Source organism: Leuresthes tenuis, unplaced genomic scaffold (assembly GCF_036924035.1).
Source record: "Leuresthes tenuis unplaced genomic scaffold, fLeuTen1.0.hap1 SCAF_24, whole genome shotgun sequence".
Lineage (NCBI taxonomy): Eukaryota > Metazoa > Chordata > Actinopteri > Atheriniformes > Atherinopsidae > Leuresthes > Leuresthes tenuis.
The window spans coordinates 14,590,291-14,603,106 of NW_027325378.1; the positions used below are offsets into that span (position 1 = coordinate 14,590,291).

Genomic DNA, 12,816 nt, shown 5'->3' on the forward strand with positions numbered 1-12,816 from the left:
TCATAGAAGCCTGTGTGATTCAGTTCTGTTAAAATTTTTGGAAACGTTCAGGAATTTTAAAGGAAAACGTGACAGAGAGGAATATTGGCAAAAATCGTTTTTATAGGCTTGCACATTCCAGGCTAATTAAGCGTCGGAGAACCCGCCAAGGCTGTGTTTTATTGTAAATGCGTACCTTTATTATGTTTTCTGTCATGTCACTTAACCTGGAGAGTATTTGAGGAAAGCACAAATGGACCAGGCTGTGAAATTGCTCATTCACTGAACAACACGTCTCAAAGCGTAGATGGAATCAAGGCTGCACGTTTGAGGAAAAGTCATCCTTTGTTGGAAAGTTGGAGAATTTTTTATTTTATAGTCCTGATATAGTCCTGGCAATAATAAAAAACTCATATAAAAGCAGTAGTTTAACCACTTTGAAGCAATTACCAAAGACCTTAATTTTCTGCTTTTCTTCAGAGGAGCTGTATATATCTGGTGTGTACCACCAGCTTATCTAAGCTTATATATAGTTTCTAGGCCATTAAGTCCAATGTGATCAACCAAAAGAAAAGAAAAAAAAAACTCAAACTCCATCCCTGACCCAAGTGTCCACTGTTTTAAAACCTCCCCAAACACTGTGCTCTGTCTCTGTCCACCCATCTCCATTTTTCTTTCGTGTCCACTCGCCATCTCTTTTTTGCTTTCTTTCTCACACACACACACACACACACTTTCTCTCACCCCCGACCTTCCTCCTCTCTGTCCCCCTCCATTTCTCTTTTCCCCCTTCGTTGTCCTGTGATGTAATGACATCTGACAAGCACCACAGTAGGGATGGAGAGATAGATGGTGGTAGGGAGGGGTCGCTGTGACTGTGTGTGTGTCTCTGTGTGCGTACGGGGAGGGGGGGGGGGGGGGGGGGGGGCACTCATGCCTCGGATTTGCCGGCATGGCCTTCATGTGGCTCTGCCTCTCTCTTCTCAGTCGCGTATTATAGAGGACATGAGGTGTGTGTGTGTGTGAGAGAGAGAGAGAGGGTGACTTAAAGAGAGTAAGAATTGGTTTTCCCTTAGAATTTTTTTAAACTGTGTGTTAGTTTGTAAAGTGAGATGCTGGCCTCTGGGCATCTGGGACACACACAGACTTTGAATTGAGTCTACAGAAATTATACAACTACAGAAGGATGCCAACAAGAGGCTTCCCTCTGTATGTGTGTGTGTGTGTGTGTGTGTGAGATAGAAAGACAGAGACCATTTGCTATTTTCAGTCTGCTCGCAGACTCTTGGCCTACTGTTATTGGCTATCAGCCCAGGACAGGAAAAAAAAGAGAGTGAGAGAGACTTTAATGAAAAATGAATGTAAATGAAAAATGAATGTTGATGGGAAAGGGGGCAGGATTATGGCACTGAGGGGAGGAGGGGTGTCGAAAGAAATCTCAAGTCATTTCAGAGCGGGAGAAAATAGACAGCGGAAACGGATTTCTCCTTTCAATATGATATCGAGCGAGGGTGGGAATTTTGAGTCATTTTCCGATTTTTGGTATTTTAAGCCCACCCCAAGTTTACGAATTTGTATCATGTCCTCATTATTTATTTTTCTATTTTCTTATTGTTATCACAGCTCCCTCAGGATGTAGACGAGCAACTCGTAAAGTTGGCGGACACATTCACAGATGAGCTCCAGGGTTTTTTAGACCTGCTCAGACGCGTTGGGTTGGATCATTTTGTGTTTCATGGTAACACAGCTGAAATGGTGTTTTAGTCAGAACTACCTCCGTTTCCTTGGACAAAACAAAAAGTCCTTTCACATGTTCAGCCTAACAAGAAATAACGCACACTTCTTTAAGCTATCGAGCTCACAGACTCAAACCAGTTTTCTACAGAGTCATGTGTTTCGGTCACAGTATTTTTCTTCAGCATTTAACAGTCAGCCATTTTGTTCTCTTGGTTGGAGCTGATTCCCCTCCTGATGCTCCACCCTTACTATCCTCCCTCTCACTCCACCCCACCCTTCACACCACAGCCCTTATTTGGGAAATGCCTTAATTGGATTAAACTCTATGCATCAGAAACACTTTGTCAGCATGTCAGCATACTGTCGGGGTGCCGAGGCCCTGTGTGTGTGTGTGTGTGTGTGTGTGTGTGTGGAACAGCATAATGAGCTGTGAGTTCATAATATACTCTTGTGTTTTTTTTAGTTTTTTTTTTAAGTACATAAATGATGGTAAAGTGTTGTCAGTCCCCGTTTGGATATTAATTTTCTTTTTCTAAATAAGCTTCACTAACACTAGATTACACGAAGGTGTTTTGTGACAAAGGAGAATCAGTTGTAGAGCTCAAAGCTGTCAGACCAGAGTGATCGGATCACTCTCTTTGGACATGTTAAGTGAATAATAAATATCTGATTTGCACTCTAAAATAATGGCGCAAAGGAACACTTCTGCCTTTTTAATATTAGTTAAGTAGCTACAAAATCCCCCTCCCGCATTGATCATGGTGCTTTTTTGCTATTCAACAGTTGTAGTGCCCATAAATCAAATGTAAAATCCACAGAAAATGAGTCGACAAATATTCTGATTCTGATTATATTTGCTTTTTCCTATTTTTGGATTTTTGGAAATTCAATAAATTTGTATTTTGTGGCATTTGGCTCTATGAAATTAAGAATGGCCATATTACACCAACTGTCATTTTACATTTTAGAAATCCAACATTTAACAGAAAAAGAAAAATCGACTCACTCATAATCCTGGTGACTCATTGGAAGAGTAAATTCTGAAATCTCTGTGACATTTATTTAGTTTTTCAATCAAAAAAAAAAATTTCTTTTGAAATTCTCCTTCAAATCCACATTTATTATTTTATTTTAATCATTTGGCAAAACTGTTTGTTGGGGCATCGGTCACACAGATACGATGATGTAATCATGTGTTTCTCACTGAAACTAAACCTATTTAAGTGAATGTAACAAAGATTGCAAACCGCAGCTTCATCCGTCTTCTTCTCCGTTTGTGTTCCTCAGGTGAGCGGTCTGCCAGGCTCTGTCTTCAACCTGGCCCCCCCACACATGTTCGGCAACAGGCTCAACCCCAACTCGACCATGGCAGCGCTCATCGCTCAGTCAGAGGCCTCGCCAGCAGGTACGGCAACATACCTAATGTGGCAGTGTGTGTGTGTGAAAGAGAAGAAGATAATGGATGAGTCACACCCCCCTTGATCCCACAGAGAGGTCAAGGGTCAGTGATAGCTGTAAGCCCCTCCCACTCAGCTCCAGTCGCACAGCTCACTCGTTCCCCTTACTGTCTTCTTCATTCACACACTGTGTGTAAGGTGTGTGTGTGTGTGTGTGTGTGTGAGAGAGAGAGAGAAGAAGAGTGGATTCTTCAGGGGCTCCTGCTGTATAACAGAGTTAGCCTGATGCTGTCTGATGGTTAGGGGGGGGGGGGGGTGGCTTTAGCAATCATAAGTTGGCACTTCCTGATGCAAGACATCTGGTTGGCCAGAGAGCAGAGAGGCAAGAGAAATGAGAGGAAGAGACATAAAGCGGAGATGAGGAAGTGGTTCCTGCTGCCGGTCAGCAGTCATCAGAGCCAGATCCTCTCTGACCTGCAGGTCAGCTCACTAATCAAGCTGAATGTCGGGGGGGGGCACAGGCCTGTCTGTTTTTGTGTGTTTGTGTGTGTGTGTGGGGGGGGGGGGGGGGGGGGGGGGGGTGCATAGATGGAGACTAAGCAGTTTCTGTGTGGAGGCACCACAAAGCTTCGTCTATTTCCTGAAAAACAAGTGTTTGATCTGTATGAATTGTTCACCCATAGTGTGTAAACTTTGTTTTTGTAAAATATCGACATTTCGCTTTATTCTGGATAAATGTGAGCTCAGACAGAGTAAAGATTGGTCTGCTAATTACTTATTTGAAATTAGTCATCATTCATTTTATATTCATGTCATAGTATGGTAACAGTTTGTGGTAGCAATGGCAAACTTTTGCCGTTTCTCTTATGTAGGGATTATTAAACATCTTAAATATCATTAAGAGTCAATCTACCAGTTATTTTGTTGATAAATCGATGAAGGACACTCATGCCTGTGTGCCCTAAATGACCTGTTCAGGCACAAAACACCGGAAGATCAGCTTAGACATTAAAGTCATTTTATTTTGGAAATGGAAATGGTTAATTGATGATTGAGATGGTTTCAGATTTATCCTGAGTTGATGGACCCATCAATCAATATGTTCGTCACTCCAGCTACAACCAGTAATGAAAAACCATGTGGCAGCAGCCTCATGTGAAGCATGTGTGCTGTGACACCGAAGTTTTCTTTGTCAGCTAGTAAAGAATCATGCAAACTTAAACATGCAAGGTGTTTGTGTGCGTGTGTGTGTTTGTATGCATGTAGCCTGTTTACTTTGGCAGCCTTTTCTCTTTGCTTTTGACCGTCTGGAGGGAGGTGCCAGGATGGAAAGGGTTACGACATGAAAAAGAAGGGAGCGAGAGACTAGAGTGGCAACCTGGTGGGGGTAAAAGCTGGGATTGACTGTCTTAAGTAGAAGGGAGTTTGTGTGAGTGTGTAAATGCAAAAGTGTGTGTGCATGTGTGATTCATTACTCTCACTGAGGAAAATGAAAAGAAGCGTCTGGCTAGGGGCCCAGAGGGAGGAGAGGTGGAGACTCACAGAAGGTAGAGAGGGAAGCACATGCAGTTTGAATGAAGACTCTTGTGTGTGTGTGTGACAGAGATGAAGAGAAAGGAAGAGGTTGGGAGGTAATAAATGTACTTTAATAAGGATTAGAGTACATTTTTAATGCAGGTTGGGCAGGAAAACGGTGAAACCTGAATATATTATGATTCCTCTTGTTTTTGCCATCCAGAAACGGTGATTGTGTGTGAAAGTGTGGATGAGCTAAACAGAGCTTTTAGAAAATAACGCTGCAAGCCTCGTCGAGGGAGAAGTGGAAGTCAAATTTACCTCTCGCAGACTGACCGACATGTGGAGCAGAAATATTAGTGATATTTGTAAAGTGCACTCAGTCCACTGACCTACCACAGTCCTTTGTATGACCAAAGTGAGCATTTACTGGGCACCATCACTCCTAAATGAGTCTGTCAGTTGATGTAATTCCATTGTGTCTGAGCGTGTTTTACAGCTGTGATCAAAGTGAATTTGTTGCTTTTCATCACAGTTTTGAGACGCCATCAACTGAAGATTGTCATAACATTTGCAAATGTGGTGCTTAACAAGTTTGAGCTGTTAAAGGGGACTGATTGTTTCCAACATTTGGGTTAAGAGGACATCTTTTTTTGGGGCATTTTAACCCATGGCCATATATCAGGAGTTGCTAATCAAGCCGAGTTTGCCTCATTCGCCTCCAGGTGATCAATAAACGCTCATCTCTCCTTTATGTTTTAACTATCGGACAACTTTTGTCAGCGTGGTATTTAATGATTCCTTTTTTTAACAAGATCATAGTGCAAAAGTGAAGCAGTGGTCATATTGACAACTAAATGAGCCTGATAAGAGAAACGTGTAAATCAGAACAACTAAACGGTGAGTTCAGCTGTATCAAAACGCAGAGAGCAGGGGGTCAGGTGACGGAGGTTTGACCAGGAGAAGAAATGATTTTGATTTTGAAAAACCACCTGAAATCTTTTGCATAAATTGCCTGGAACTTCAGCGGCCGTCTCGTATCCTTAGATGTCCAATTGATTTTCTTGTGTGTGCAGATCAGGAGGTGGGAGACGGCGGCGGCGGCGGATCTCAGGGCTTCTCCATAAGAGCTTCTCCCAAGACCACCCCGCGGTGAGTGCACACACACACACACACACACACACACACACACACACACACACACACACACGCTCTCTCTCACATGCCCTCCCACCCCTCCTTTACCATTTACATTCCTCACTGCCCCCCCCTCCCAGCTTCACCCATCCCCCCTTTTGCTGCTTTTCCCTTTGCTGGCCCCTCGTCTCTCCTCTCTTCCTCTCACACACACACACACACACACACACATTCTCTCTTTCGCTTTTAGCCCTACAGGCAATCCTCGTTCTCTCAGCCAACGATAACGTGTGTTTTTGACGGGGGTAACCATCCTTCAAGTCCAGTTAGATATATTCTTTTTTTTTTGTTTGTTTTTTTTTGGGGTTAAATTTCTCGTGGACAGAAAACTTGATGATTTACTGCATCGTCTCCAGTTGGAAATTATTTGCATGGATCTTTGAGGATGGGATCTCACAGATACATTTTTTGCAGTTTGTTTCTCTTCGGTGTGGAATACATGATTTGACTTGATGATGATGGTAACGTTTGTCATTAAAATTGTAATTTTTTTTACCTTTTATTTTAGTTAGATAATTCATGGCTGACATAAATGTTTGTAAAATATGCTAAAAGCATCTTTTAAATGGTAACACTTTGATGCTGACTCTTGGTGTATGAATTAATTTCTATTGTGCTTCTGCTTTTAAATTTCCATGTCAGTGACTTTTCAAAGTACTTTTTTCTATGATTTATTTATTTATTTATTTTTCAAAAGTGCACTTTTTCCTCCACATTGTGCACTTCTGTTTCTGTCTTTTCTGCTTTCTCCTGCTGGCCCTCATTTCCACTCTTTCACACTCAACAGATTGTCTCAGCACACACCAAGATTTATCACATGGAGACGCTGCACTTGCCTTTCTGTCTGTCTCTCCCCGTTGCATGTCCTCTTTTTTTCTCTCTCTCCCTCTCTCTCTTCTCCGGCTCTCACACGCAGACAGAAAGCCTGGCCTCTTTTCATTAGAGGCCACTGTAACAACAAATTGATGTAGTTTTATAGCCAGCAGTGTCTATGTTTGTCTGACGTTTATGTTGGGTCGTTAATCTCCCTATTGACCTCTCCATCTCTCCTTTTCTATCCATGCTTGCTCTTTCCCTTCATTCAGCTCTCCCATTGGTGGCCTGCAGATCCGCTATGACTCTCAGGGGTCGTTGCCGGGGCCTGGGCTGGGGTTGCTAGGGGCTGGGGGAGGCGGCGGGGAGACGCTGCCCCCGGTGGCCACCAGCATCGAGCAGCTCCTGGAGAGGCAGTGGAACGAAGGGCAGAGCTTCCTGCTGCAGCAGGGAGCACAGGGAGACGGTGAGACGACACACACACACACACACACACACCACCACACCTTTATTTCCACGTTACCTTTTTGCCCATTTCTGCCAAATCAACTGATCTGTTGCCTCTTATTCCCTCCAGCTGTTGCGCTGCCTTGCTCCCTCTTTGCAGCCACTTTATCTTTCATTGTTACAGCTGTCGATGTCAGTCACTTATCTGCTTATCTGAACATCCCTTCGGGGATCAATAAAGAGAAAATGAAAAAGTAAAGTGATGGCAGTCTAGTTGTTAGAAAGGCCGTCCTTCAGCTGGACCTGTCTGGTTTAAAAGTCCCGACTAACCTTCCTCCTTGCCTCGCCTTGTTGTCCTTCAGCCGATGTCGACCTCTGACCTCACTGCGGAACATATCAATCTCTGGTTCTTTGAACATTAGGTGTATGGAGGTGCAGCCTTGACATGGTTTTGTTTTAAGTAATGATTTGTCTCAAGGAAGGTTCAGTCATTTCTCATTTGTGAAAAGATTATTGCATTAACACGAGCTGTAACTAATACCTCTTTGAGTTTTAAAATCCTCTGTTTTCGTCTCGTGTTTTTGATCAGGAGACTTTCAGTCTGTAACGTCTCTCTCATTTCTCTCCCTTCTGTTAGTTGTGGGGATGTTGAAGTCTCTCCACCAGCTGCAGGAGGAGAACAGAAGGCTGGAGGAGCAGATTAAAACTCTGACCATGAAGAAAGAGAGACTGCAGCTTCTCAGCGCTCAGCTATCAGTGCCTTTCACCCCCACAACTGTTTCCTCTGGTATATGCACACACGCACACATATTTACTTACTTAGCTAAAACTCAAGGTGAAGGTTTAAGGCAAAGTGAAGTCCACTGTACAAATCATTTCTAGAGTTAGTGCTGCAGTTATGCAGCGTTCACTCATAGATTTAAACTTCAATTAAATGTCTTTGAAAGCTTGTTTTTCATTTCATGGACACGGACTGTGTTTAGACACATCTAAACCTGCGTTTCTTTATTTTTGCAGAAGTCAAAGGAGCCCAGCTCGGAGCCACTGACTCGTCTTTACCTGCTGCAGCTCAAGTAAGGACTAAAAGATTCCCAGTCTCAGTTTAACCTCCACGGCACCGAAAGATAATTAGTCCCAATTTAAGAAAGACGGCTCAGTAACATGCATGGAATGACTGTATTAGTTAAGGTCCACTGAAACAAGCGTCTATGTCACATGCTAAACAGGACAAACTGCGGTGAGCACTTTAAATCCTAATAAAAACAGAGGTGTCATTAATTGCCATTATCTGTGTCTGTCTGCCCCTCAGGACACTGCGTCATGTGGCGGCCACAGCAGCAGCGGCTCTGCGTCTTCGCTCTCCACACCGTCCTCCGTCTCCCAGAGCCCACCTCAGCCAGCGCTCAACGGGGTTGCGACTGTGGGGGCTACCGCGGCCGGGCTGGGTGGCGTGGCGGGGCTGATGGGCGCTCTGGGTGCAGGGAATGCTCTGGGCATAGGGGGAATCGTGGGAGCCCTGAACGGCGTGATTCAAACGCCAGCAGGCACCGTCAGCCCTCTCACACACACTACAGGAGCAGCTCCAGGCGTCACACTGCCCATCAATAATAGGTACGTAACGGCTGCTTTCATCGTCCATTTAACGCGGTACAATGACCAAAGCATGATGTCACATAGCTCAGTCCAACAAATCAGTCGACAGTTTAAGCGCTTTCATCCCCTCGCTCACTTCTCCAAGCACCAGAATCATCCATAATGTCTGGAAACGTATTTTTGTGATTTGGCATCTGTTGGATAAGTGAATGAATCTGAACTTTATTTGGTCCTCTCCTTTTTCTGTCCGCTTGCATCCGTGTTGGATTCTAGCAGCTCAGCAACTAGTAAGAACAGGTGAGACAGGAGTCTGCGGCAGATCAACCTGCGGCTCTGTTGCATTTGTGGACAGATGCTGGAGTCGTGCATATTTCCCTTATCTTGTTTTGCTGCTTGATGAAAAGTGAAATGAAGACCTTTACAATGAACCTAGCAGTTATTGATTCGTCTTTTGTTGCATGTCTGTTGCGTTCTGCCGTCTCCTCTTGTTTCTTTCTTCAGCTCTGATAGTGTGCAGGCAGTGTTTCACTGACTGAGTGTGTTTTGTCTCGTCAGTGCTGCACGGATCAGCCTGTTGCCTGAGCAGCAGAGACTCCTCCTGCAGCAGCATCAGCTCCAGCAGCTGCTGTCCTCACACCCGTCAGCGGTAAGACCCTCGCACAAGTCATTACAGGCATGTGATTAGTCACCGCTTTACACAGTCAGACAAACGCACAAAGCGAGCCACAACTTTTCTTCAGACAGTAGTTTGAATAACAGGATTATTGATGTAATGATTGCACTTTTGTTCCTCTTTCCATCCTTTCTTTCTCACGTCTCTTCCCTTCTTGTCTGAAACCTTCCACTTTGTCTTTGGCCACTTCCTCCTCCTCCTCGTTTCGGCTTCCCTCTCAGGATCAGCAGCAGGTGTTGCTCTACCAGCTGATGCAGCAGCAGCAGGACCTCCAGCAGCTGCAGTCCCTCTCCTCCTCTGCGCAGATTCCCTCCATCCCTCTCTCCTCTACTCAGCTGCCCATCAACAACCTGCTGCCTGCCGCGCAGAGCCAGGGCCAAGGCACCATCACTGCCAACCCCTTCCTGGCGCTGCAGCACGCACACGCCGACACGCACGGCTCGGGGGCGCAGAAGCCTCGGCTCGCAGAGAAAGCCGTGGGCGTCGCAGGGCAGGAGAAGACATGACGGCATTTAGTCTTTTGATTTGATTTGGTTTTTGTTGTTGTTTTTCCGTTGAATGAATATGCAGAGTTTTGGGATCAGGCTGTTGGTCAGCTTTGTAGTTCAGTGATTTGAACACTGACGGGAGAGAAATCTGTGACCCTGGTAGACTTTTCTTTCCAGCGGTGTGCGCTACTAAAGCCGTTTTGCATCTTACAGTCAGTCTCTCACTGTAGTCGGCCGAGCTTGGTTTGTTTTTGCAGCTTTTTCTGGTTAAAATCTTGACCCCAGATTCTGTGTAAATGTCTATTTATTTTGATCCAAATAGATTTTTGTTTTCATTTTTTTTTTGTTTACTTTTTACCTTTAGTGCAGCCTCTGGCTCCGATGTTGTTCATGGTTTTTATTTAATGTTTCAGGTAGTGACTGTGTGTATGCGTTAGTGTCAGTAAGCAGCACCAGAGCACGTGGTGTGTTTGTCCTCTTAACTGGTATCTGACCAACAGGTCAGCTGCCCAGAAACTATTGCTTTAATTGTTTTCTCGTTCCTCTCGGTCATTGTTCAGATTCTTCTTTGCTTTTTCTCTCTTCTTTCTCTTGTTTCTGTCATGGTCTGGTCTCTCTGCTGTTTCACTCTCAGGGGCCTCAGCTAAGCAGAGCTGTTCATTCAACACTCAAGCTGGCATTCACAGAACCACAGACATGAAATGAAAAATAGCAGCAATACATGAATGAATATATATATATATATATATATAAGTAAAAAATTACTGTTCCCCTAGACTAGCACTGAACAGTAGCAGATGTATGTTTGACATCTGTCTCGCAGCAGTCCCGGGGGGAATACTGGGTCAGTCTTGTGAAAAATCCCACATGTTCTCGCTGCTGCCTCTCTCTCCTCGTGTCTCCTTCGCTCTGTGTGTAGATCCATTAATGTCAGTGAGCCAAGACTCGTATGGTCACCATAGAAGCCTTGCTTGCGACTGTCTCTTCTCCAGGCCAGATACAGGGGGCTCAGTGAGGAATGTGGAACGTTAGAAAGGGGGGGGGAGAAGAAGAAAGAAGACAACAACAAAGGCAACGTCAACATTCAGATTATACATTGATCCACACGGCAGAGACTCAGAAAGCTCATTCAGTCGGTTGTCGGCAAGCGGAAGTATTGAAACTCCATCTTCCTGACTGAGCCCCCTGATGCACCTACCTCTCGAGCAGGACCAGCCTATCAGGACCTAAAAGGCCGACCGCAGCGGCCACTTACAAACCCACCACAGTCAGGACTGGCCAATCAGGGTCCAAACCCAAGTGCCTGAGGCCTAAGGGAGGAAGGCAGGATTTTGTTTTCCCTTTAAGTCTCTTGTCACTCAACCTAATTTTTCACAACTCCACTGGTGATTAAGCTGCATTGCTAAAGCAACAGATTACTGAAAAACACTTGGTCCATCAGGCTGGGCGTACTGTCTCTTTAATAAAACTAGGAAATTATATTCTGCTGCGTTCTTTAATATCAAAGGCAACTTAATGTTGTGCTTTTTATTTATCTGGAGTTTTTGTGTAATGGGCATAAGATAATATATTTTAAAAGCCCACTGATTTTGCAAATTAACATCATTTTGTACTACTGTGTACAGTTTTTTTTTTTTTCCCTCATACAGTCTAATCTTGCTGTAAACCCTTCTAATGACTTCTACTCTGTGTCATGTGTTTGAAAGCTAGAAGCTACTTAATAGATGGCTGATTCGGGTGGGGGTGGGGGGTGTACATAGCTGTTATTAGGGGGGAGGAAGTGTGTCAGGGGGGGTTCAGTGGCACAGTTTTTACCTCGTTAAGTGTACATAAACGTTTCTCATTGGCCGTTGGTGTACATAAGTGATTGTGATTGGCCGTGCTGGTGTGAAGGAAAGCCAATGAAGCCTCAGTTTGTGCGTGTGAATCTTTAGGACCAGACAAACAAGATTGACAGTGACTGGACACACAAAAGTATTAATTTATTTTTATATGTGCAGGGACATTGTGTTTCTTTTTTTAAGTTTTGCACCATTTTCTTGATGATTTTATACTCTGGGCACCATGTTTTCATCTGTGCGCACATTTGTTTGGGGTCGGTTTTTGTACATGTGGAAAATAATTGGGTTGGGGATTTGATTTTGGTATTTCAAATCACAAAAATAAAGAAACACTCTGGATCAAGTAACAGAAGCGTTCAGCGTTTGTGTCAAGTCCTAAAAGTAGTTTGTGATGCACTGTGTGTTCGTCATGCCATTTAAAACTTTTCATTCTGTAAATATTTATATTCATCTGACAAAGACTCACTTGAAGATCTCATTTTTCATTATTTAGAAAGAAAAATGGTCATTTTTTTAAACACAGACACCGTTATATGCCCAATATGTTTGATCCTTGGACTGGTTAATGCACCATGAACAGTTACAGAACTGTAACTCAGTCTGAGAAAGTCTGCTTTCATCTCGTCTTGCATTGTGTGGACAGAATAGGATGACCTCATTCTAAACTCAGGTCTTAAAACAGACAAAAGTGCATATTTGCAGCTTTGATTCCTGCCAAATAAACTTATTTACACCCACTACGTTATTGGGAATAAATACTTGACAACATAAGGGGTGCTTTTTGCCCTTTTCCTTTGATCATATGATGACTGATGAAGTGAAGAGGAACAAATTTTGAAAATGTTTCTGATAGATTTTTGGACTTTTTTTCTCTCCAGTTAGAGGTCACTCGGGTGCATCCGCTGTGAAGTTCTGTGTCATAAGATGTGGGGTGGGGTAGCGTGGGGTGTAATGGCCGTCCTGCTTTATGTCATCCATGCATGATCTGAAAATGGGAAGAAGTTGCAGCAGCAGGATGGGTTTCATTCAGAAACGACAGGAGGAGGAAGGATAATAGTGACAATAAAACTGCATTTTTGAAAAAAAAGAAAAAGGTTCCTGTCCTAACGCACTCACACATTCTCTCGAAAGCTGAT

The 12,816-nt window shown here is 43.9% G+C and overlaps 1 protein-coding gene across 3 annotated transcripts in view; it reads left to right on the plus strand.

Moving 5' to 3' along the window:
- mllt10 (MLLT10 histone lysine methyltransferase DOT1L cofactor) overlaps positions 1-10,878 on the plus strand; it is a 36,703-nt gene extending 25,825 nt beyond the window's left edge. For 2 of the 3 annotated variants that reach the window (XM_072378073.1, XM_072378075.1), the window contains 9 exons: positions 3,004-3,121; positions 5,705-5,780; positions 6,911-7,104; positions 7,723-7,872; positions 8,103-8,158; positions 8,395-8,696; positions 8,952-8,975; positions 9,234-9,324; positions 9,573-10,878. In XM_072378073.1, the coding sequence (XP_072234174.1) occupies positions 3,004-3,121; positions 5,705-5,780; positions 6,911-7,104; positions 7,723-7,872; positions 8,103-8,158; positions 8,395-8,696; positions 8,952-8,975; positions 9,234-9,324; positions 9,573-9,857 (1,296 nt within the window). In that variant the 3' untranslated portion in view covers positions 9,858-10,878. The remainder of the gene's footprint in view (positions 1-3,003; positions 3,122-5,704; positions 5,781-6,910; positions 7,105-7,722; positions 7,873-8,102; positions 8,159-8,394; positions 8,697-8,951; positions 8,976-9,233; positions 9,325-9,572) is intronic. The other variant, XM_072378074.1, reaches the window with a different exon arrangement.
- Positions 10,879-12,816: the final 1,938 nt, after the last annotated feature.